The following is a 26958-nucleotide window of genomic DNA, read 5'->3' on the forward strand; positions in this document are numbered from 1 at the left end:
TCCCATAGCATAAGCCTTCAAGTGGCAAAAAAAAAAAGAACACAGTCACTATTAGACCTAAATACATGTACATATATACCTTTTCTCTGTGGCATCAGTTTAAGCTTCCTTCTTTAGCGTGACACTTCCCGTAACTTTCTACTTAACTTTCTTCTAACCTTCTACATCCATCCACATTCTTTTCCTATGCTTTTCTCTTTCTTGTCTTGAAACAACCAGTCTCTTTCCATGAAATCTTGGAAACTGCTTTTAAGTTGACATACTGCGAACATAAAAACTTTTGTCAGAATGAATTCATTTTCATTAATTCCTGGGAATATTAGGACTATTCAATTTATATAAGTACTTATTTATCATTAAACTAATCAGAGTAAATTCTTTGAAGAAATATTATAATCTAACTTAATACAATCTGGAAATAGGAAATTATTATATTTTCAGAATCCTGTCTTTTATATCCTTTATAGGATCCTTTAGAAGAGCAATGTAGAATAATTTGTCCTTATTTAAGGCCTTGTTATATTAATTAAAATAAGCAATCACAGCACTCTAGATTAGAGGCAAGGTTTTAGAATAAAACAAAGCAGAAAAGCTATATAATTCATTGATCTGCAAGGCCAGCTCAAAAACTAATCTTATACAATACCATGTAACACAAACAACCTAGTTTCTTTAAAATATATACAGTAATTCGTTGATAAAATCAACTCATTTCAACAGGAAAACAGGTTCTAGATAAAACTTAATAACTTGCCAGAGTCTCAGGTGGAGGGTATGATGGCTAATGTTATGTGTCAACTTGGCTAGGCCATGATTTTCAGTATTATGTAATTTTCCACCATTTTGAGATCTGATGTAATTATCCCCCATTTTGTGATATAATCACCTCCATGATGTGATCTGATGTGATCAACCCAACAACTGTAAGGAGCGTTTCTCCAAGGGTGCAGCCTGCACCCAATATATATATATGGACATTCTGGCAAATCTCACTTGCTTGCTCTGGATCTGGTGTCCAGCTTGTCGTCATGACCTCTGGGTCTTGGGATGTGAGCCAGCAGCTTGTCATCTGACATGCCCACTTTGGGATTCGTCAGCTCGGCAATCCTGTGAGCCAGCAGCCTGTCGTCTGACCTGTTGACTTCAGGATTTGCTAGCTTCCACAGCCTTATTAGGCAGAAGCCTACCTTCTGACCTGCCAGTTCTGGGTTCATTACCCCTGCAACCACGTGAGCCACGAAAAGCCTCCAGCTGATGTCTGACCCATAGACTTAGGGACTTTCCAGCTTCCACAACTGTGTGAGCCATTTCCTTGAGCTAAATCTCTCTCTATATATGCCTCACAGTTTTGCTTCTCTAGAGAACTCAGCCTAAGACATTTGGTACCTAGAGCGGTTCTAGAGAAACAAAATCAAAAGGATGAATTTTCTAAATTTGTTCTCAAATCTACTAGTCTTAAAGGTGCTGATGACTCTGCCACTAGTAGTAAAAAGGGCACTGCTGATCCATGATGTGAGGTGGCAATATTAATACGTAAAATATCACCACCAATAGATGAAGTAGTGGTGAGAAGCAAAGCTCTGTGTGATCATATGTTTGATACTTCTCTACACTTTTTCAGAATGAGAAGTATAAGGAAGTTGGTTGGTTGGTCCTGCTTTCATAACAAAAAGTGGCGAAAGAAAGAGATGAGCTCAGGGCTTCGGAGTCACAGCTTAAGCACTGCATAAAAGACCTGAAAGTTGCCAATTGTGCCCTGAAAGAACGCCTTATTTCTTGTGGTAACAGACCTGATATTGCCAAAAACCAAACCCAGAGTCTTACCGTAAGAGTGGCTGAATTACAACACCAGTTTAGTTCCCATCCTCGAATGACATCTGAAGTTAAAGTGAGAATCGAGAAGAAACAGGGTCCTGAAACTTGGAATGCGGACATATGGGCAGATAATCAAGACGCTGGGGATATTGAGCGCCTAAATTCTGTTGAATCACTCCTGCCAACAGAACCAGATCTCCTATCTGAAGAGGTTACTCCATGTTTGTCTGTTAAGCCATCTTCCCCAGGAAAACCATTTTCCTTTCCACTCCCACCTGATGAGATTAACCCAGCTATGCCTGAAGCATCTTTGTCTGAGATGTTTCCTGGGGCAGCACCTGGGGTGTTGCCTGGGGCATCGCCTGAGGTAGATGCTTTACAAGACATTGCTTAATGTTCCCAGGACCCAACCACACCACCCATTTTTGCTTCTAGACCTATAACTAGACTTAAGTCCCAGCAAGCGCAAAAGGTGGAGTACAAAATGTGACTCAGGAGGAGGCTTGCTACACTCCAAAACAACTGCTTGATTTTTCGAATATATACAAACAAAAACCTGGGGAATATATGTGGGAATGGCTATTAAGGGTGTGGGATGATGGTGCAAGGAAGAGAAAGTTGGATCAGTCTGAGTTTATTGATATGGGCCCACTAACTACAGATCCTTCATTCACTGTTTCAGCTCAAGAAGTTAGAAAAGGATCTAATAGTTTATTTAGTTAATTTGGCGAAGCATGGTTTAAGCAGTGGCCTATACTAAATCGAGTTGAAGCACCAGACCTGCCTTGATATGAGGTAGAAGAAGGTATCCAAAGGCTTAGGGAAATTGGCATGTTAGGGAGGATTTATCAGGGTAGGCTGACAGACCCGCACATGGAATGCCCAGGTGACACACCTTTTACCACAAAGGTGAGGAGCAAATTTGTGAAGGGAGCCCCAGCATCCTTAAAGATTGCTATGATTGCTATTTTATGTAAGTTAGATTTGACAATGGGAACTGCCCTAACTGAATTAAGACACCTAACTACAATGGGGCTGATTGGACCCTGTGGTGGCAGGGGCCAAGTGGCAGCACTTAATTAACAAAGACAAGGTGGGCATGGTTACCATAACAGAGAGCCAGAATCAAAGCTGTAATCAGAATAGTAAAATTTGTATGGACTTATGGCATTGGCTACTTAGCATGGTGTCCCTAGGACTGAAATAAATAGGAAATCTGACAAATATTTAGTTGATCTGAACAAGCAGAAGAATTCTAGGTCAAGTGAACAGCAGTCTAACTTGAATCGTTGGAATAGAGTCACAGCCCCTCAGTCAATTCCCAGACTTGAGTGAGTTTACAGACCCACAACCCCTTGAATGAAGGGGAGGCCAGGTCCCTTTGAGTAAGGACCTTACCACACTACTAGAAATTTATACTATTGATCTTTCTCCCAGCCTTCCCCAAAGGGATCTATGGCTTTTTATGAGAGTGACTGTTCAGTGAGAAAAAGGAAATAATCAGACTTTTCCAGGGATGACTGGACACACTGGCTCTGAACTAATACTAATTCCAGGAGACCCAGAATGTCACTGTGGCCCACCAGTCAAAGTGGAGGCATATGGAGGTCAGGTTATCAATGGACTCTTAGCTCAGTTCCATCTCACAGTGGATCCAGTGGGTCCCCAAACTCATCCTGTAGTGATTTCCTCAGTTCCAGAATGCATAGTTGGAATAGATACGCTCAACAACTGGCAGAACCCCCACACTGAATTCCTGACATGTGGAGTTAAGGGCTATTATGGTAAAAAAAAAAAAAAAGCCAAGTGGAAGCCATTAGAACTGCAGCTACCTAGGAAGAATGGTAAACCAAAAGCAATACCGCATTCCTGAGGGATTGCAGAGATTACTGCCAACATCAAGGACTTAAAGGATGCAGGGGTAGTGATTCCCACCACATCCCCGTTCAACTCACCTATTTGGCCTATGCAAAAAACAGATCTGGAAGAATGACAGTGGAGTATCAAAAACTTATCCAGGTAGTGACTCCAATTGCCGATGCTGTTCCAGATGTAGGTTCATTGCTTGAGCAAATCAGTACATCTCCTGGTAGCTGGTATGCAGCTATTGATCTGGCCAATGCTTTTTTTCTTGATTCTGGCTTTGAAGGATCACCAGAAGCAGTTTGCCTTCAGCTGGCAAGGCCAGCAATACACCTTCACTGTCCTACCTCAAAGGTATATCAGTGCTCCAGCCCTGTGTCATAATTTAGTCCATAGGGATCTTGGTTGCCTTTCCTTTCTACAAGACATCACACTGATCCATTACATTGATTACATGATGCTAACTGGACCTAGTAAGGAACAAGTATCTATGACTCTAGACTTATTGGTAAGACATTTGCATGCTAGAGGGCAGGAAATTAACTTCACAAAAATTCAGGTGCCTTCTACCTCAGTGAAATTTCTAGGGGTCCAGTGGTGTGACAAGATATGTCTTCTATAGTGAAGGATAAGTTATTCCATCTGGCCCCTCCTACAGCTAAAAAGGAGGCACAATGCCTCGTGGGCCTCTTTGGATTTTGGAGGCAACATACTCCTCATTTGGGTGTGTTACTCTGGCCTATTTATCAAGTGCCTTGAAAAGCTGCTAGTTTTGAGTGGGACCCAGAACAAGAGAAGACTCTGCTACAGGTTCAGGCTGCCATGCAAGTGGCTCTGCTGGTTGGGCCATATGATCCAGCTGATCCAATAGTACATGAAATATCACTGGCAGGGAAGAATGCTGTTTGGAGTCTTTGGCACAGCCCTGTTAGTGTATCACAGTGCAGACCTTTAGGATTTGGGAGCGAATCCCTGCCATCATCTGCAGATAACTACTCTCCTTTTGAGAAACAGCTTTTGGCTTGTTATTGGGCCTTAATAGAGACTTAACACCTGAGTCACCATGTGGTCTGAGCTGCCTGTCATGAACTAGGTGTTGTCTGATTCACAGTCATAAAGTTGGATGTGCACAGCAGCACTGTATCACTAAATGGAAGTGATATATATGAGATTGGGCTTGAGCAGGACCTGAAAGCACATGTAAGTTACATGGGGAAGTGGCTCAAGCATTCATGGTCTCCAATCCTGTCACATTACCTTCCCCCTCCTGGTCTGCACTTATGGCCTCATGAGGAGTTCCTTATGATCAGTTGACTGAAGAAGAGAAAACTTATGCCTGATTTACAGATGGTTCTGCGTGATATGAAAACACCACTCAAAAGTGGACAGTGGCAGCACTTCAGCCCCTTTCTGGGACCTCCCTGGACAGTGGTAAAGGGAAATCCTTCCAACGGGCAGAACTTTGAGCAGTGCAGCTGGTTGTTCACTTTGCTTGGAAGGAGAAATGGCCAGATGTGCAATTGTATACTGATTCATGGGCTATGGCATTTGGCTGGATGGTCACAGACTCAGAAGGAACACGATTGGAAAATCGTTACAAGAGGTATGTAGATAGACCTCTCTGAATGGGCCAAAGAAGTAAAGATATTTGTGTCTCATATGAATGCTAAAGAACGGGTGGCCTCAGAAGAGGAGGACTTTAACAGTCAAGTGGATAGGATGATGTGTTCTGTGGAAACCAGTCAGTCTCTTTCTCCAACCACTCCTGTCATTGCCCAATGGGCTCATGAACAAAGTGGTCATGGTGGCAGGGAATGGAGGTTATGCATGGACTCAGCAACATGAACTTCCACTCACCAAGGCCGATGTGGCTACAGCCACTGCTGAATGCCCAGTCTGACGGCAACAGAGACCATCACAGAGTCCCTGATATGGTGACATTCCTCAAAGTGATTAGCCAGCAATCTGGTGGCAGGTTGATTACATTGGATCACTTATGTCATGGATTGGGCAGTGTATCATCCTTAATGGGATAGACACTTACTCTGGATATAGATTAGCTTCCCCTGCATGCAGTGCTTCTGCCAGAATTCTGTGGACTCACAGAATGCCTTATCCACCATCATGCTATCCCACACAGCATCACCTCGGATCAAGGGACTCACCTCACAGCAAATGAAGTGCAGCAGTGGGCCCATGCTCATGGAATTCACTGGTCCTACTATATTCCCCATCAGCCTGAAGCAGCTGACTTGATAGAACAATGAAATAGCCTTCTAAAGACACAATTACAGTGCCAGCTAGGTGGCAGTACTTTGCAGGGTTGGGGCAATGTTCTCCAAGAGGCTGTATATGCTCTAAACCAGTGTCCAATATATGGTGCTGTTTCTCCCATAGCCAGGATTCATGGATCCAGGAACCAAGAGGTGGAAATGAGAGTGGCACCGCTCACTATTACCCCTAGTGACCCACTCACAAAATTTTTGCTTCCTGTCCCCACGACCCTATGCTCTGTGGGTCCACAGGCCATTTCTCCTTCCAAGCTGTTACATGGGAGTCTAAATTTTCTCAGTCCCATGAGCCTTCCATTTCTTGTTTCTTTATGGCTTAATCAGATCTTTCACTCTCAAATTTGAGAGACTTCCCTCTGCTTGATTATCATGGAGAGTAGTTGGTATACATCAGGAAGTCCAGGCTGATACTCTTCAACAAGGATCTTAGATTCTCTATGGTAGCTGGTGTTTCTGTTTAACCAGCTTTAAATTGTTCACAAACAAACTGACTAATCAAAATAGGCATTCAACTTGTACTGTTTAACCTGATAGTCTTGGTTCTTTAACCTACTGTGTAGAAAAGTTAACCAAGAGAACCCCAAAGCAGCCACTGATTTAACAAACTGTTGTTAGGGAGCTCAAACAAAAATCCAAATACAAACAAGACTTAGACCCATAGCTCTTGGCCATGTAGCAAGCCAGAGTTCCACTAGGAAAATCAGTGCTTTCTTGGATTTAGCATACCCCATACTGAGACAGTCAAAACAAACTTTTATTTGCAAGAACTAAAACAAATCTATAATAAAACTTGAAACACTTTGACAAAATAAAGCAGAGTTCAAATTCAAGAGGTTATTTACCTTAGGACGACTCCAAGAAATCATGGAAGCAGAGACCAGGGCTTGGTCCTTGATGTTTCGGGATCGTGAAAGATAATTCACCTTCAGAATCCCACACTTTTGACACCAAATGTGTCAGTCACTTAATTATGCCAGGTACCTCAGTTTTAAGGTGCTCTAACACATCTTAAAAATGGCCCCCTTAAATTTTGTTTTTTTAGACTTGAATTCCTATGGAACAATAAAGAAACAACAGAAAACAGGAATTCTCCTGTTCCTGAGGAAATAAAAATGACCTGTCAACAGTTTATCCATTACCACCGTGACCTCTGTATCCGAAACATTGTTAAGGAAAGAAGGTAAGCAAATTGCCAGTACAAATTCCAGATAATTATATTATCAGATGATTAATTTTGGTTCATAACAGTAATGTTACTGTGACTGACATACACGATGCAATAACATATACATGTTAAAGCTAAAATAGCTATGGGTCAGGTTATACTTTAAGAAACATCATATGGAAGAGCCAGATCACTCTGATTTTAATATTTTTAAAATGTCATATAACTTCCATTTAAAATGCAGAAACTTCGGAATGAATCAAAACATCACAGAATATTAGCATTCATTTCATGTTGGCCATTAGTGTTTCTCACAAAACTTTTTAAGATGCATTGAATTTTAGAAATGAGTTTATATTCCTCATTTCTTGTTTTTGTTGTGTTTCGAGTCAATTTCAACTCCTAGTGACCCAGTATGACAGGATAGAACCACCCCGTAGGATTTCTTGGGCTGTAATCTTTATGGGAGCAGATTGCTAGGTCTTTTTTCCCCAGGAGTGACGGGTAGGTTTGAACTGCCTAGTTAGCAGCCAAGTGCTTAACCGTTGCTCCACCAGGACTCCTTCCGCATCTCCTAGTGGTATGTTATTTCATATTATTAATATTATTGTCAAGAAAATGAAGTAGAATTTCTGCCTCTTAATCAATCCTGCTGCTTATTTTTCACCTTAAGTCTTCATCTCCATCAATCTGTGACATCGTGTTTATTCTCCTCATCCTTGGTGTATGGAGTATGCAGGCAGGAAATGATGAACTCTGAATAAACAAATGTTATAGTGCTGGTTTTTTTTTTTTTTTTTTTTTGGTTGTTAGAGAAAACAAAACAAATGTGAAGAACCATATACTTTTTATGTCTATAACTGAAGACTTATGAAAATTACTATTAAGGATGATTTATTGACGTATATTATGCCACTATATTTAACATATATATGTCACTATGACCAGAAGGTAGCCTGGTATAGGTAATGGAAAGGGGACTCACAGGATGTGGACTAATACTAGGATTCAACTTCTGGGTCTGCCACTTACTAGCTTTGTGAAGTTGGGCAAGTTCAATTCTCTAAACCTTGATTTTCCTCTTCTTTAAAATATCTAGCTCTCAAATTTGTTAGATGACAAAATGTATGTAGCGGGCCTAGCACAGTTCCTGGCACATGGTAAACTATGAAGAAAAGTTAGTTTGCCACCTTTAAAGGGCCCAACCAAATGATTTTAAAATACTGCCTATGAATAGTTTCAACAATTTAAACTGCTTTTTAAAATTAAGAAAGGGAACTCCACACTGCCTTCTTCAGGCGTATCGTTCTTGCTGACTCTCAGGAAGCACAGCTCTTGGTGTTTGCAGAGCTATCAGGCTTCCTTAGTCCTGGACAGCCAAATGGGCACTGACCAGTCATAGTGCTGCCCTGTCCCTGCCCCTTCCCAGGCTCTACAGCCTCTACAGCGTCACTCTCTCTGCCTCTCTGTACAATTCTGTGGGCTGTTATTATAGTTGCCTAATCGCAGCCATTGGAAAACAATATTATTCAGTTTGTGCCTGGGATAGGTTTGGGATATAAATTAAGAATCAACAAGCAGGAATAAGGCTCAGACATGGGTTGTAATATTCAGGCTTTTGCTGAAAGTGATGTTTGTAGTTGCAAGCATAAACTAAGATATATTATCACTAAATACTGATTTTAAAATATTGTGATTTTATGTATTTGAGAAAATTTTTTTGTATATTAATCTCTTCTAAATTTTATATGAAGTGCTAATGTATATTCATTTATGGTTAAATGTTTTAAAAATTTGTGTCACCTATTTCTCATTCCATCTTGATCTTCGCTGTTCTTGTCAAGCATTTTGTTTTACAGCTTGACTCATGCTTGTGAACAGATTCATGTTTTCTATTACATATTTGTATGAAAATATGAAGAATTCATTAATTGTGTTTTTGCATTTGTCTTTCCCTTATTTATTTGCTCATACCTAAGGAACCCTACATTTGCATCAGGAAGACAAATATTAAATAATCAAGTAGATTCATAATCAAAGTGCATTTTAAAATCTTAGACTTATTTCAAAGCAGATCTCACTTATTCTTCCCTTGCTTCCTAATGAAGGCAAATTCCTGACAAACACATCAGTGTGATTGTTTTGACAGCAGAGAGCAGGAATGGCTATTTGTGGGAATGATGACAAGCTCAAAGTATAAAGTTTGATTTCAGTAGTTTAATTAACAAAAAAAAAAATCCCTTCTTAAGAGCTTGTAAAATATTTTTTAGTATTTCTGAGACTTAAATTACTTATTATAACTAAGAGTATAATAAGTTATGTTGTTGTTGTGTGCCATCAAGTCAATTCTGACTCATAGTGACCCTAGAGGACAGAGTAAAACTGCCCTGTAGGGTTTCCTAGGTTTTAATCTTTACAAGAGCAGACCGCCAGGTCTTTTCTCCCGAGGAGTTGCTGATGGGTTCAAACTACTGACCTTTCGGTTAGCAGCCAAGTGCTTAACCATTGCGCCACAAGGGCTTCATAGTAAGTTAGAAAATGTATAATTTTCAGTTGTCTACAGAATAGATCTGATCATAAAAGACCATGCTACTATAAAAAGAATACTTCGTAGATGTATTTATCTGTACCATTTGTTGTTTTCTGTTTTCACAAGCATTATTGGCAAATTCTGCTTTTCTCCAGTGGGTATCTCCAGGGTCAGGTGAATTCACAAACCCTTTATATTTTAATTATCATACTTTAACTATCATGCTGTCTTTCCATGTTTCCTTCTATGTTTCCTTGCTTGTCCTCCATCATGCAGTGCTGATACCAGGTTTACAAAACATATGGGTGAATCATTCCTTTGACATGCAGGTGTGGTGCAAAGACTTCTGCTGGGACCTTCTGTGGCTGTGACCTAGTGAACTGGCTAATTGAAGTCGGCCTTGCATCTGACCGTGGTGAAGCTGTGATATATGGAGACAGACTGGTGCAAGGGGGAGTCATTCAGCATATTACCAATGAATATGAATTTCGGGATGAGTACTTGTTTTACAGATTTCTTCAAAAGAATTCTGAACAGAGTCCTCCTGTTACTAATGCAAGCACCCTCCAACAGGAGAGATATAAAGAAATTGAGCATTCATCCCCATCCTCACTTTCCCCTAAAACCTAAATTATGAAGGAGAGAACCCCACATGGAGCCATATTCTAGCCCTAGACCTGTTACTGATTAGCTGTGTGACCTTGGGCAAGTCACAACCTCTCTGAGCCTCCGTTGCCTCTTTTGTAAAAGGAAGGGATTTGATGAAGTGTGTTCCTACCTGACACTGACATTCTATAATTTTATGTATACGTAAAACATGTAGGAAACTGACTTAGAAAAAAAAACCTAATCAAAGTTTAAAGTTCTGATAATGAACATAATTACTATAAACAATACTAATTATGCCAATGTTTTAAAATCATTATTTTCTGCAACTGTTTGCTGTAAAATCAAAATCAACATCCGATTAACCATTTTTTTAATTTGCCAAATTTGGCAAGTATTCTGCTGACAATAAATGAACCTTAAATTATGACAACTTTGCACTTATTAATAGCACCTGCTAAAAAAGAATTTTAATGATTCTGATAAAAGGCCTTCTTACTCTTTTTATTTTCCCATTTTCTTGACAAAGGGTACACTTACAAAATGGAAGCACTATTTCTTTAAGGTCCATCATTTCTTGCTTTTATAGCCAAAATACTAATCTGTGCCATTAAGACAGGAGTAAGAACCTCCATGTTATTATGTCCACAATCTTCCAATAGTAATATAGTCTAATCTTTAACTTTTGTATTATAAATGATAATCTGAGTAATTTGTTTAAATTTTATCAACAAAACTACTGTCATGTAATGTATCATTTCTACTGTTTGCAAGAACATCACAGTACAGAAGGATAACTCTATTACCTATTCCTGATAGTAAAAAAAAAAATCTATACAGTACAAGCCAAGATTTTAAAATTCTAAGCTTTATATCATGTTACATTTAGAATTTAGTCTTTTTTAAGTACCCATGTATAAAGGTCTATAAATTGGGAAATTATTAAATGTTGGCCTCAGATAAGTTTTATCTTACTGAATTAAAGAGAGACTAAACTACTTAAAACTTAAATTACCTCATTCTGATGCCATTCACATGACCTTTGAAACTCTACTTAATTATTACCTGTCTGCGCCAGTTTTAACTTATTTAAAAAACGTTTCAAGTATTTGTTTATCTCATACTTTTAGCATCTCATATGTAAAAGCCAAATAGAGATGAATTTATAAGGTTAGTGTCATTATCCTTTTAATGCAAAAATATGTAAAAATAAAAAAGAAAACCTGCATGGCAGCCTAGTGTATTTAACAATTATACTTTAGTATTAACCTATACAGTTTAAATTATGAATAGGGAATGGGGATTTTTTAAATAATTGCCTTGCTGAGGAAATTAAAAAAAAAAAAAAAGACCACATTATGACTCTAAATGGTTCTCTGCTATTCCAGGAGACTTTTATAGTTACAGTAATAGAGATATTAATTCTCAAGCATGCAGGCAACTCAAATGCAAATGGAGAATTTGTTTTGTTTGTGAAAAAGTCCTATCACGTATGTTCTGTTATTTGCACGAAGGGAGCTGCCACATCCTTTTCCACAGGAGATACTAAAACACTGGATTAGAATGGTCTGCAGTTTCAGATAATGAAGACTTTTAAGAGATGTTTTTAGAATTAAGGATATGCTCATCTTATTAAATGAAAATATTTGTAACTGTTACTTTCTCACTGACAAAGCAACTTTCTCAATAAAATAGCTATTTTAACTTACAATGCCAACGTCTTTTCTTTATCTGAATAATGCAGAAGCCATTGTAGAGGTCTTTGCTATCATTTCTCAACGTTTTCTTAAGTGGGTTTCCTAAGATTGTTTTATTCTTCGTGACTCTATGAGATCTGTGCACAGTACCTTTCCCAATTATGCATTCAGTAATAATTTTTTATGAATGAGTCAATATGACATTAGAGTCCTTTTCACACAGGTCACAATTTTTAATATGCAAGGTCACAGCTTGGAAAATGAAGTGGTACGATTTGATTAAACATACCCCTGTTACACTAATCTTCAGCAGTCAATAATTGTTCTTTTCTTAGCTCTCAATAAATAATTCCATGACTAGTTTGTGCTCAGTCTTCAATATTTATAGAATAAGGTAAAGTATGCTTGATATTTTTAGAATAATAATGAATGATCAGTAAGTTTCTAAAAGCAAAACAAATTTAAAACTATTGTTTGTTTGCTATGCAGCAGAACACGGCTCTTGGTTTTTGCCCCTTCATATCTTATAACCTGTAAAATATTAAATTACTTTATACCACAGGGCCTACATAGTCATGTGATAAGTAATGACTGGAACAGTTCAGAATCATAAATGTATCACCGTCCTTCAGGAAAAGACAGGATTATACATCTCTGCAATTAGTATGGAAAAAACTTGAAAATTTAATTTTAAAAAAGAAAGCATTTGCTCTGTTGAACTGTTTTTGAAACAAAGCTCAAGCAAACTATTTTTCTCTATTCAGTTTATTAGATTATTACCTTTCTTCATTAAATAATGGTAAATAATAACAAATTTAAGGCTGACAAAAATAAAGCTTAATTTCAGCTACTATTTACTCATAAGACACAGCTAAAATTTAAGAAAACATTCTATTTTCTAAACTATAAAAAAAAAAATTTTTTTTTTTTAAGGCATTAATTACCCACACAGGTACCTAAAGCCTGAATACCACATTGGATTTACAGAGTGAAAATCTTCCAAACTATTTTATAAATTAATGTACATACCCTTATAATAATCCTTCCCTTTATTTCGAATATGGGAAAAGGTGACAGGTTGACTGAGTTATCAAAGGTTACTAAATTGTACAGATAGATTGTCTAGCTGATTTCTACAGGCAGAGAACAGGGGTGTGTAAATTCTCTCCATTGGTGCTTTATTTGAATGGTCATTTAACAAATATTTAGCATCTACTTTTTTTTTTTTTTTATGTGCCAGGCACAGGTTTAAACAGTGGGCACACAAAAATGGGAACAAATATGGTTCCTATCCTCACAAAGAAGCCCTGGTGACACAATAGTTAAACACTCAGCTGCTAACCAGAAGCCTGGCAGTTTGAACCCACCCAGCAGCTCTGCAGGACAAAAACCGCCTTGAAAATCCTATTGCGCAGTTCTACTCTGCACACATGGGGTTGCCACGAGTCAGAATCCACTTGAGAGCAACTAACAACAACAACATAAAAGTGATGGAGTGGAATGATGCAAGAAGAGGGAACACCCATGAAATCAGAAACTGAACTGGCTTGAAAGAGCAGCACAGCTGAAACTTAAAAAATAATGGGTAAAGTGCAGTAAGATGTGGACAGAGGGAGATCAGGAGGATCTTGGTGGTTTCTGTTAAGGATTGGGACTTTACCTTAAGAAAAATGAATCTTTAAAAGAGTTTCGAAAGGGGAGTTCATCATCAGATTTAAATGTTTAGTAATAGATCACTCTGGCTGCAGTAACCCACGTGGATGGATAAAGAATAAAAATGGGTGTGGGAGAACAGTTACAGTAGCCGTTTGGGTGAGAGCTGGTGCAAGTTTGGTCTGTGGAGGTGGCAAAGAGAAGCAGAACGTGCTGACACCAGAGAGAGAAATGAGATTCAAGTCTGTGACCCTGGATAAATCAATTAACTGATCACCCTTAGTTCCCTCATCTATTAAAAGAAAAAGAGCATGGGATCAGACCGGGGTCTTCATGATTTAGGGAGACTATCACTGAGCCATACATAAGGCAAACACAGAATCAACTTGGTACCTGAGTTAGACATCTTTTCCTTTGTAATAGCAACCCTGTATTAGACGAGCAATATCAGGCATATTACAGCTATTATTTTTATTTTAAAAATAACTTCCTAGGCACTTCTTAGATATAATGACCCATTTCTGTATTATAATCCTAATTTCAATGATAATGACCAACAATGTTATCAAATACCAAAAACTGACGTTTCTAGAAACCAAAAAATACCTAATTTTGAGTTGGGTTTTTTTGTTTGTATTTGCATTATTTTAACAAAGTTTGATAAACTTTGAGCAGACATTGCTGCTCCTTTATAATAATGCTCGTGATACACTAATAATTTTATTTCATTGCCATTTTCCTGTTCCTGTTTTTACCAACTGAACAGAAATAAAAGATGAAAGAGATTTGAGACCAAAAAGCTCCCAGGCAAGCTCTTCTAAAATATTTTATTAACATAAAAGTCCATAAGGGGGAATGGCTCCTAAAATACTAGATAATTAGAGCTAAAAGCTCACAGGTCACCAAAGTCTTAACAAAAAGCATATCTGGGTTCAGTAAAAGTGCATTCACAGAATTAATGGACGATAGGGTCCCTATGAGTCAGAATCGACTCGATGGCAAGGGGTTTAGTTTTTGGTTCGATTTAAGGACAGAGACTCAATATTTAAGTCCAGAAAGTGTTCTTGTTAGAGCTGGTTAATATGTGCTAAAGCACAACTCACTACCTGAGGCAGTATTTGCCATTACACCAAGAATCTGTTTTGTTTTTTGATATAATTTAAGAAAATGATATCAGGGCAGTATATAATTACAACAAATATAAATCCATACATGGTTTTGCTTCATGCTTTACACATTGAATATTTAATTATTGGGACAAAAAATAGTTACTGTGGCTAAAAAAGAACACAAGTCTGTTACCTAAAGTAACACCTGACGAGCCCATATCTGTGTGTCCAATTCCAATGTTGTCTTCTTCCTCAGTATTTCAGCAAGATTAGGCATAGTATTAATAGTCAGGATATCACTTCAATACTACTAAAGAATAATCAGATCTGCTCAAACTAGGTTTATAAATCAGGCAAAAGAATGTAACTTTGAGGAAGATTGTTGACCATTTATGTGGTCACTAACAATTAATACTCGACTCATAAATTCTAATTTCATCTTTTGCACATCGAGAAAAGAGATTAACCACTTCATCCACATCAATATATTTGTTTTGAAGGATTGATTCCATCTCTTTGAACAGTCCTTTCTCCAGTTTCCTCATGTCATCCAACATTGTTTTGGCTTTTTCCTAAACAATTTTAAAAAATAAAAATAAATAAACACACACACATAAATATATGAGTCTAACCAACTTCCAACCCACCTCTACAGACAAGGTTTATTCATTCTGGTTTCTACTTCTGGTTTGGTACCCCTACTCCTATTCTTTAGATATAAAAGGAGTGAAATTGAAGGGGGGGGAATCATTGCTGTAGATTGAGTTAATGTATTAAAATCAAATTATTATTATTGTTCTTAGTAGAAAAGGCAATAATTATGTAGGATTCATCTATAAGCAAGAAACCTAAAAGACAAATAACAGGACAATTTAAAAGTCTGATAATTGTGTATAGGATGAAAATTGAGGGTGAGGAATTTTTATGAATTTACATTTTTTGTATTTAAAACCAATATTACCAGATTGGAGCCCTGGTAGTGCAGTGGTTAAGAGCTTGGCTGCTAACCAAAAGGTCGGCAGTTTGAATCCACCAGCTGCTCCTTGGAAATCCTATGGGGCAGTTCTACTCTGTCCTGTAGGGCCGCTATGAGTCAGAATTGACTCGAAAACCGTTTTTTATAATCGGATTAAACAAAGGAAATATAATAATGATGTTCAAGGGAAAGAACGACTAAAAGAAAAGACATTTTCTCTATGACTTCCTCTTTGCTTTCAGAGGAGGAGGAAAAGGTCCATGACTCTTACAGAAAGGAGCAATTTTTAAACAGTTGCTATATTTATTGTGATCAGTTAGAATGTCTTGTCTAGAGTAAAAAGTATGTAAGAAAAAAGTTACTAAAAAGTAAGCATAATTTTAAAAATTTGAACCATTTATGGGGAAGAACTCCACAGACAAAGGTTCTTAACCTTAACATGAACTTCAGTATGAAACTGCATTTAATTTTTTCTGAAGAAATTACACTTTATATAGGGGAGAAAAAATGGATTTTGTCTATTAAGGTATTGGAACAATAGATTACCACTTTGGAAAACAAAGTTAGAATCCCCACCTCATAACATACACAAAAATAAATTCCAGATGTAGTGAAGAACTAATTAAACCCTGGTGGCACAGTGGTTAAGAGCTACGGCCACTAACCAAAAGGCTGGCAGTTCCAATCCACCAGGCGCTCCTTGGAAATCCTATGGGGGAGTTCTACTCTGTCCTATAGGGTCGCTATGAGTCAGAATAGACTTGATAGCAACAGGCTTGTTTTTTTGTCTTGTTTTTTAAATACACACATACACACTAGAAAAAAATATTTATTTTGAGGTAAGGTAGACCTTTTGAAGCACGAGATCAAGATGCCTGAAGGGAAAAGAATAGCAAATAGTCTTTGACTAAAGAGTAACTGACTGAAATTTTTGTCTGACAAAAGTACTATTAAAAACTTAAATGCCAAACAATCAACCGAGAGAAAAAAAACTGCCATTTAACAAAGGGTTCATATGCATATGTTTCTGCCTCTTTGAGGCAAAAACCAAAAACAATCCAGAATCAATTGAAAAAAAAAAAAAAAATCCCATTGCTGTGGAGTCAATTCCGACTTATAGCGACCCTATAGGACAGAGCAGAACTCCCCCATAGGATTTCCAAGGAGCGCCTGGTGGATTGGAACTGCCAGCCTTTTGGTTAGCAGCCATAGCTCTTAAGTGCTATACCACAATACGCAAAGAAAAAGAATAGACAAGTCATTTAAGAGGAAATACAAATGGCCAATAAACATGAGAAGATTTTCAATCTCATTAAGAATCAAGGCATGTAAATTAAAAATACCAATAGGATTGACTCTTCTGAAGACAGAAAAGTAGTTATAGAACCAAGATTAGAACCCAGCTCTTTTGACACTTCTTCCTTCAAATTCCATTATCTTCCCACCACTTTTTGTTGTCAGTCAACGTTTAATACTTATTAAATAAAAACTAAGATAGTAACAGCTTTTAAAATTTTATTTCAATATTACTTTACAAAAAATGTCAATTAACTAACATTTAATAATTTTTTGTGGGGACTATATATATCCTAAGTAAGCTACTTAAATTCTCCTAGTCTCAGGTCTTTATCCGATGAGAATAACACTAATACCTACCTCATGAAGTGGTTGTTAAGATTAAATAAAATAATTCACATAAAAGTACCACGGTTCTTGGTGTATAGTATTTGATAAATATTAAAAACCAAACCTGTTGCTGCCAAGTCAATTCCGACTCACATGACCCTGTAAGACAGAGCAGAACTGCCCCATAGGGTTTCCAAGGAGTGGCTGGTAGATATGAACTGCTGACCTTTTGGTTATGTTTAATATACTAAAGTTTTCTAAAAGATTCACAACATACTCTTTTTTTTTTCCAATTTAAATTCTTTTCAATCTTTTTTTTTTTTTTAATTGTGCTTTAGGTGAAAGTTTAAAGCTCAAGTTAGTTTCTCATACAAAAATTAATACACCCATTGTTATGTGACCCTAGTTGCCATCCCTATAATGTGACAGCACACTCCTCCGTTCCACTCTGGATTTCCTGTGTCCACTCAACCAGCTCCTGTTCCCTTCTGCCTTCTCATCTCGCCTCTGGACAGGAGCTGCTATTTAGTCTTGTGGATCTACCTGAACTAAGAATGATGCTCTTCATAATATGGTCTTATGTCTTATTGTCCAGTCTAATCTTTGTCTGAAGAGTTGGTTTTCGGGATGGTTTTAGTTCTGGATTAACAGAGAGTCTAGGGGCCGTGTCTTCTGGGGTTTCTGCAGTCTCAGTAAGACCATTAAGTCCGGTCTTTTTACTAGAATTTGAGTTCTGCACCCCACTTCTCTCCTGCTCCATCAGGGACTCTCTGTCACAACATACTCTTAAGCAAAGTCAAGAAATAATACAATCCTGGTGGCAGAGTGGTTGAGTTCAGCTGTTAACCAAAAAGTCGTCAGTTCAAATCTACCAGGCACTCCTTGGAAACCCTATGCGGCAGTTCTACTCTGTCCTATAGGGTTGCTGTGAGTCAGAATTGACTCAATGGCAACAGGTTTGGGTTTTTTTGGCTTATCATGGTCTGAGCATCTGAACTACTTTTAAACCTGTTTTTATACAAAGGAAGGAAAAAAGGCTAAAATTCCGAAGTTTAAAATATGGATTGAATCATACATTAAGCTATTTTTAATGATACAGCAAAGACTATAATCTAATCATACCTTATCATTATCTTTTACTTCCAATGCCTGTTGATGTTTTTGGTAGAGTGGGTGTCTTCTGTCAGGCCTAATCTTAAAATGTGACTTCTTTTTAACTGGATCTTCAAGTTCAAATGTTGGTGAACTGGTCTCCAATAGTTGTGAAATATTTGGCACAAATATGAAAGGCTTAAAAACTGATCTAGAAGAGAGAACCTTTATTAAATTGGCATGCCGTGATATAAAAAATACTAGGCATTATTTTAAATCCAAGATTCCCTCTAGCTGTAAGTTTTTTATTAATGATGCTACATACTGATTTGTCCCTGTCACACCTGTCTCCCCTGGTACACTGGGATCTCCTGTGTTTGATTTAGCCTTGTATTCTCATGTATCTAACAGAGGGCCTGGCACATAAACAATGGCAGCGAAATAACAGTTTGCTGTTTTCCACCATGAGCTCCACACGTGAAGGATGTCTTAGTTATCTAGTGCTGCTAGAACAGAAATACCACAAGTAGATGGCTTAACAAACAGAAATTTATTATCTCATAGTTTAGGAGGCTAGAAGTCCAAATTCAGGGCACTGGGCTATGCTCCCTCTCTGTCACCTCTAGGAGAAGGTCCTTGTCTCTTCAGCTTCTGTTTCCTGGCTCCTTGGAGATCTCCATGTGGCTTGGCATCTACCTTCCCCCACCTCTGCTTGCCTAAACTGCACCTTTTATATCTTGTTGATTTTTTTTTTGAGAGACTGACTCAAGACATACCCTACAGTAATCCTGCCTCATTAATATGACAAAGACAACCCTTCAATTGAGGTTATAAACCACAGGCATAGAGGTTAGGAATCACAACACATATTTTTGGTGGACACAATTCAATCTATAACAGAGGGTAAAAATAATTCTCAATGTTGGATTGAGGATTAGGATTTGCAATGAAAATGAGCAGCAGTATTAATTAGGGGGACACAGATTTCATTGCATTTTCTTGACAATATCTTTAATAATATCAAAGACTATAACACTAAGACATAAAAAAATATAAAATCATTCCTAAATGTAATGTACATAAAGTTTTGTGAAAGATACTAATGACTAGTCACTTAAATCAAGGTGGTTAAGAGAGTCTATATAAATCCTACTTAAGATATAAGACTGAACCATAGATATTTTAAGTTTTACATGTATGTAGTTTCTAGATATGACTGCACAAGTAGCCATGTAAATCAAGCGCAATTACATTATTTAACCTTTTTTAATAATTGTTATCAATCACCTAATATTGTAATATTGGGAATGTGAATTTCTAAAAACTACCAGAAAAGGGAATAGCGTAACTACATACAAAAAACTATTAACATTTTCTTCCCATAAGAAAATGAGAGGAGTTATGGCTGTTACGCACATAGGGAAATGGCAGATTAAAACATGAACAGAAAGCACACCCAAAATTACTGTCCCATTCACGTGACAAACATCAGCCTGGCAAAATCGTCAACGTACCAATGATTCTACCCCTACTCCTGACCCCTTGCTGGTTTATAGTATTTTGTGACTTTACCTCTCAGGATCAGGAGTCCCTGTAAAGAAGTGGATGCAAGGAAGATTGGAGTCTTGAGGTAAAATAGAAACCATGCTTGCAGTGGTCAGAAATTCTCCTTCCATATTAATGCCACTTGGTTTATCTCGGAGGATTTCCATCATTGTTTCAAAAGTTATGTTTCCTAGGGAATGATTTAAAAAATCACCAAACACATATGCATACACAGATGCCCTGCAAATACAAACTGCTTTTTCTGATGATTAAACCAAAAAAAAACAAACCTAGTGCCATCGAGTCGATTCCGACTCATAGCAACCCTATAGGACAAAGTAGAAATGCCCCATAGAGTTTCCAAGGAGCACCTGGTGGATTCGAACTGCCAACCCCTTGGTTAGCAGTCGTAGCACTTAACCACTACGCCACCAGGGTTTCCTGCTGATGATTATATAACATGAAATACTGGTCTTGGTATAAATAAGAGATTGACCATAAACCGTGTTATCATAACTGCAATTAGACTCATTCCACTGCCACAGGAAGATTTTTTTTTAAGACTATAAAACATGCAAAGTCTCAAAACCACTGCAACAGGTAAAATCTATGTAACTTCTAAAGAAGAAGAAAACAGTAAGGTGATGCACTTAATCCCACTGCTTTTACAAAATTTATTAAGAAGTATTTAGTTAGCAAAGGAGCCCTGGTGGCACAATGGTTAAGCGCTCGACTGCTAACCAAAAGGTCAGCAGTTCAAACCCACCAGCTGCTCCACAGGAGAAAGACAGGGCAGTCTGCTTCCGTAAAGATTTATAGCCTTGGAAGCCCTACGGAGCAGTTGTACTCTGTCCTATAGCATCGCTATGAGTTGGAATCAAGCAGACAGCAAGGGGTTATTTAGTTAGCAATGAGTTCGTGATTTCAGTAACTATTATCTGAGTCTATTTATTCTGAAAACCAAATATTGACAGAATATTGTGGTTAGTTTCCAATATCATATAAAATGTTCTTTACAAAATTATTCCTATAATTTCTGTGCCTGGCATTAATAATCTTACATGAAAGTATGAATTGTAACTTGAGTGGGACTGAAGGAGACAAAACACACTATTGATTAATGGAGTCTGTACACTGATAGTTCTACTGGACTGTTTTAAAAGTTTAAACATCCACTATGTATGATGAAAATGGATGGCCTTACATTCTGTTTCTGCTTTCATATAGAAAGTTTCCTATTTTAAGTTTTTTAGAAAAAAAATACAGTAATTAGAAAAATATGAAAAAAATCTATTTTATCCCTTTAGCAACCCCAACATATCTTTGCACAAAGCATCAGAATTCCATAACCGGAAGACACTGCCACCAAATAATTTAAAAAGCCAATTATACCTTCAGACAACTCTCTCCTTGCCTTGCGTATCCAAAGTCAAAGCTGGGGTTCAGAACCTAACTACCTTAAGACAAGATGAAATGATCTTACCCCTCCCTAGTCTAGTCCTCCAAAAGTAGTCAAGACAGCTTCTCCTCACATGTCATAATTCCCTTCTCCAAAATTTATGACTCTCAGTTCCTCCTGAATCAAATTAAAACTCCTTCAATACCTGCTACTACTTATTGGGTCCTCCTTTCCTAACTGCCCTCATCTCTGGCTTTTACGCTACAAATAAACTTACATCAACCCTATTCCTAACTTCAGGCTCTGGCAACTCCACCCTCATGCCCCCACCTCAACTGAAATGACCTTTTCTTCTCCACATGTAAGCATTCCTGACCTGTCTATACTGGTCCTAGCTCTGCCATTACATTATAAATTCTTCAGCCCTGGTGGTGCAGTGAGTGGTTAAGCATTTGGCTGATAGCCAAAAGTTCAGCAGTTCAAATCCACCAGGCACTCCTTAGAAGCTCTATGGTACAGTTCTTCTCTGTTCTAGAGGGTCAGTATAAGTCAGAATCGACTGGAAAGCAATGGATTTGGCTTTTGGTTTAAAGACGAGGATGAGATTTTTTATTGTTCAGTTATCATTCATTCAACAAATATTTATTGAACACCTGTTAAGGGCCAGGCACGCATGGATACACACACACACATTGTTGTTAGTTGCTGTCAAGTCAATTTCAACTCATGGCAATTCCGTGTGTACAGAGTAGAACTGCTCTAAGGGGTTTTAAAGGCTGTGACATTTTAGAAGCAGACTGCCAAGCCTGTCTTCTAAGGCACCTGTAGCTGGATTCGAACCACCAACCCTTCAGCTAGTAGTCAAGCGTTTAATAATTTGAAATACCCAAGGACTCCATATTACACTTGCTGGGACTCCAATTACAGTAGGTGTGAGACCTTTTTCAATGAATCCCATATGCCTCTCAACTTACGCTCTTGTCTGTATTTTCCAAACTTTTATCTCTCTGTGTTTTAATCAGAATACTTTTAACTGATCTTCCAATTCACTAATTTTTTCTTCTGCTATGTCTAATCTGTTGTTAAATCAATCTATTAAATTCTTAATTTCAGTTGTTACTTTTTTTAGTTCTATTATTTCCATTTTATTCTGTTCTATGGATTCCAGTTCTCTGATGAAAGTCTCATCTAAATTTTCATCTAATTTTCCAAAGTTTGCATCCAACAAATTCAATGTCTAGATAACCTATAGGTTAGTTCCTACTGTCTGCTTTTTCTCTTAATTTTCAGTCATTTGGCCCTATTTCTTGGCAAGTTTGGTAATTTTTAATTGAATGCTGGACACTGTAAATGAAATTTTATAGAGGCCCTCCATAATACTTTCCTCCACAGAAGTTTCCATTTTCTTCTGGCAAGCAGACAGGATATGGGCAGATTACCTTGGTCCAGTTGAGGGTGGTCTACTTCCTATTTGTTCTTAGTCCTAAGGTTTAGCCTTTCTGGGATCTCAGGAGAAAGCCTGGGTTATTTCTCAGGCCCTACCTTCTAGGTTGGCCCTCAACTCCAGTTTTTGTCCCTCTGTACCCATGAGACTGCCAAGATCTCTGCTTAGCTTTTTAGCCACTCAGCAGCTACTTTCTGCGTAATATCTCATCTTTCATATGTGCTGTTTAGGAGTCAGCAAATGCCTTAAAGAGACATTGTACTATAAAAGGTTAGGCTTTTCCTAAAATGTAGGCAGTCTTCCCTATCTCCTGGATCTGGGTGGGTCACTCAAACAATAATGTTTTTTCTTCCAGCTTTTAGAGTTGTTCTGGGGGGGAGTTAGTCTAATACCAGATACTCTATTATAACCGGAAGCAGGAGTCTAGCCCTATGCTTTTAACTACTCTGCTATTATACCCTTTATTTATTAAATACATCAGTCTCCTTTCACCTTGAAGTAGTACCAGTTTATTAACAATTGTAATGAATATGGTGTACCCATACTGTGACAAGTTAAAAAATATATATATATAGTTCCTGCCATCAGATATTTTCATATACTTTATAGAGAACGATTAATTATTAAATTAAAATTAGTTCTAAAGAAACAAATAACTTTCATTAAACATGGTTGATAGACCACAGGTTTTTGTTTCCTCTATCCTAAAAACACTAAGGAATAAAAATGAAGTAATTTGCAAAGACAAAGCATGAAAGGCAAGTGTTTCCTCCGTGATAAAATGCAAATAATTAAAAATAAAAAAGCTCACAGCAAGTGTTTACCCAAATTGTGCTATTGTGACATTTCAAACTAAGATAAAATGGACTTCCATATAAAATAATATTATATTCCATCCTCATGTAATCATACAAGCTATCAACTCTTTTATGTTAACTGCTATAACCAAAAACCAAACCAAACCCACTGAGTCGATTCCGATTCATAGAGACCCTATAGGACAGAATAGAACTGCCCCATAGGGTTTCCAAGGAGCATCTTGTAGATTCGAACTGCTGACTTTTTGGTTAGCAGCCGAATGCTTAACCACTGTGCCACCAGGGCTCCACCACTAATAGCAATAGATTTATACAAATCTATATTCTCTTGGAAACCCTAGTGGCGTAGCGGTTAAGTGCTATGGCTGCTAACCAAAGGGTCGGCAGTTCGAATCCACCAGGCGCTCCTTGGAAACTCTATGGGGCAGTTCTACTCTGCCCTATAGGGTTGCTATGAGTCGGAATCGACTCGACAGCACTGGGTTTGGTTTTGGTTTGGTATATTCTCTTACCCAGTTTCCCAATAATATAGCTATGTCTTCAAATTCAAGAAAAATAATTTATTAAATTTATAACAACTTGTTACAGGAGCCAATATCTTTCTGTTAATTTTGAAAAACATAAAGAAAAAAAAGGAGGGGTGAACCTAAAAATAGCTCTTAATATTAAAACTAAACAGTAAATTGCCCTGAGATAATCTTTAAACCTTAAACCAAAAGTATCTCCTGAAGTCTTCTTAAAGCTGAGCAATAGTTTAGCTTAACTAGTAAAAAAGGTCTGCTTTAAACGTTATGCTCTTTTAAGAACTATCTATACAGGATCGAACTGACAACAGCAACTTCAAAGTTTAGATAGGAACTTAGGGCACAGTGAGTTTATGTTAATGAGAGAGGAACAACTCAGAAAAAGGGAAGTGAGAATGATTGCACAGTTCAAAGAATGTAATCAATGCAACTAAATTGTACATGTAGAAACAGTTGAATTGATGTATGTTTTGCTGTGTATACACGCAGCCCCCAGGTTACAAATAAGATCCATTCCTAATTGTGTCTTCAAGTCGATTTTTTTAGGTAAGTTGGAACAGGTGCATACAATTCTTATTTAACCTTACATGTACTTTAGAGCAAGAAAAGGCTTGAAGGCTTTTCAGTGATTTAAAAGCTGTACGTGGAGGAAGTGAAGGTGCCTGAAGAATTTGTTGTGAGTAGGGGTTGGTTCAATTGCTTCAAAGTGAGGGCAAATTTACGTAACATTGAAGAGCAAATACAAAAAAAAAAAGTACTAAGTTGTCAGTAAATCTTAATGTTTGTAACCTGAGAACTGCCTGAATTCTCAACAACAAAATAAATAAAGTTTAGGGAAAAAAACTCAACAGTAAAGCAAAAGCCTACCATCCCCATCTATCTATCAGGCACACAGCTTCAATACCTAGTACGATTTTAAAATGATTCAAATCTGAATTCCCATAAATGGCAAGTTTTAATGAAAACAATGTCAGAACTGTAACACTGTGATAGTGTAAAAAAAAAAAATTCTTTTTTTGATAATGTAGGTATTATGAAAATGTTTTCTGTATTCAAAACCTACAATTCTCAAAATGAAAGGAGGATTTACATGATCACTTGAGTAGGACAGCTGTAAGTAATCCACTAGCAAGCATTGAATAAGTACTGAGACTGTAGTGGCAGGGTTCAGTAAAATGAATGCAAACCACAGGGTACAATTTCACTGCAATTTAAACCAGTTATTTAAAATACATGAGTGAATATAGATACAATCTGCATGTATATGCAGCAGTTAATAGCTATCTGATAGGGATAGTTGGAAAGAAGAGAGGTAGGCTCTGCCATCTAGAAAAATCATGGGAGAAATCAACCATAATGTACTAGCAGACAGTTTTCTATGCAAGTATTTGAAACACATTTACTCTCTTGGCAAAGCACAGAAAGCTGGATGAACTACACTTCATACTTGGGAAAAAATAATTTTCATGTCAGGTGCATCTATTTTATAATCATGTATACATTTCAAATCTATGATTATTATTTTGTAGTTAAATATAACAGAACTAATTACTACTATGCAATAACTAACTTAAAATTATTTCAACCTATTTTTCTTCCTTTTGTGCAATTACCCTAAACTTTAGGTTTCTTGACATTTTCCTCTCTGCCTTAATTAGGCATTATCGTTCTCCATTTTGTAAGAATACCTGCTAATTTTATTTCCTGAACCTTTAAGTTTATTGCCAGAAAAAAAATTCACAATCGTGATTTCTGTTAAACTGTCTGCGAATTCTAAATTCAGCCAACAATCCTTTGTTAATGTACTGAACGCTTACTGAGGGTACACAACAGAAGGACCACATCCCTCAGCAGTGGAACCAAACTAGCCTCAGAGTAAAGGTTAAAGCTACCCCAGAGAAGCCTTAAGACAGGCCTCAGAGGGGTGCAGCCGGATCGTAAGTGACAACTGGACTAAACTCGGCCCAAAACGGAGTCACTTGTGCTGAGCCCCACGCAGCAAAACTACGTTTCCGTTTCGTGTAAAGGCCTAACTTTCCCAGGAGCCAAGATCCAAGCCAATCAACTGACTCTCCCAGAAAAGGGGAAACCTCAACTAGCCCATCAGGTCTGTCTACCATTACAAAAGCCTTTCCACCTGTACCTTGGTTCAGAATGTTTACCCGACTTACAAACCAGAAGTTCCCTAGTTCATGTACTATAAAATAAAGCTTATGAGTTCACATACAAGTTTAATATTCAGAAAAAATGCTATTGTTAACAGAAATAACTAACTGCTAGAACAAAGTCAAACACTGTAGTTACCAGACAAAGAACACTAAAACAGCTATCATAAATACGCTAAATATGCTCAAGGATTTAAAGAAAAACATGAAGATAATAAGGACAGAAATGGAAGATATACAAAAAGAGCCAAACAGAGCTTGTAGAGAAAAAAAAAAAAAAATACAATATCTGAAATGAAAGTATCACCAGATGAGATTAACAGCAAATTAGAGAACATAAAAGAACAGTTAAGATAGAACATAACAGTAATCTGTGAATATACGGAAGTAGCAAAAATACACTTTCTTTAGTGTTTTAATATTAGGGAGAATATATTTTCTCATTTGTTTTAGTATAGCTGTATATGCTGTGATTAATCCCTAGTCCTTGGAAAATGGTGCAGACTCTGTTCGAACTATAGCTGAGCAGCCTGTTCCACTCTTAAACATAACAAACACCCTAATACCTTACAACATGTTTTCCCCTATTCAAAATAGGTGATCGAGAGCTTGACATGACTAACGCCATAATGATGCTCTA

General features: G+C 37.4%; 2 protein-coding genes across 15 annotated transcripts in view; one reads left to right on the plus strand and one right to left on the minus strand.

Annotated features, from left to right (window-relative positions):
* GPR155 (G protein-coupled receptor 155) overlaps positions 1–26958 on the plus strand; it is a 73776-nt gene that overhangs the window by 41441 nt on the left and 5377 nt on the right. For 9 of the 12 annotated variants that reach the window (XM_064286978.1, XM_023542832.2, XM_003406215.4 and 6 more), the window contains 2 exons: positions 7012–7149; positions 9994–10294. In XM_064286978.1, the coding sequence (XP_064143048.1) occupies positions 7012–7149; positions 9994–10294 (439 nt within the window). Of the gene's footprint in view, positions 1–7011; positions 7150–9993; positions 10295–13207; positions 26605–26958 lie in introns of those variants that run through there. The other 3 variants (XM_023542834.2, XM_023542835.2, XM_023542836.2) reach the window with 3 other exon arrangements.
* SCRN3 (secernin 3) overlaps positions 7329–26958 on the minus strand; it is a 30067-nt gene continuing 10437 nt past the window's right edge. For all 3 annotated transcript variants that reach the window (XM_023542843.2, XM_003405977.4, XM_064286980.1), the window contains 3 exons: positions 19996–20158; positions 18454–18634; positions 7329–15301 (listed from right to left, as the gene is read on the minus strand). In XM_023542843.2, coding sequence (XP_023398611.1) covers positions 15131–15301; positions 18454–18634; positions 19996–20158 — 515 coding nt within the window. In that variant the 3' untranslated portion in view covers positions 7329–15130. The remainder of the gene's footprint in view (positions 15302–18453; positions 18635–19995; positions 20159–26958) is intronic.

The sequence above is a fragment of the Loxodonta africana genome, chromosome 6, assembly GCF_030014295.1.
Source record: "Loxodonta africana isolate mLoxAfr1 chromosome 6, mLoxAfr1.hap2, whole genome shotgun sequence".
NCBI classification, from domain to species: Eukaryota; Metazoa; Chordata; class Mammalia; order Proboscidea; family Elephantidae; genus Loxodonta; species Loxodonta africana.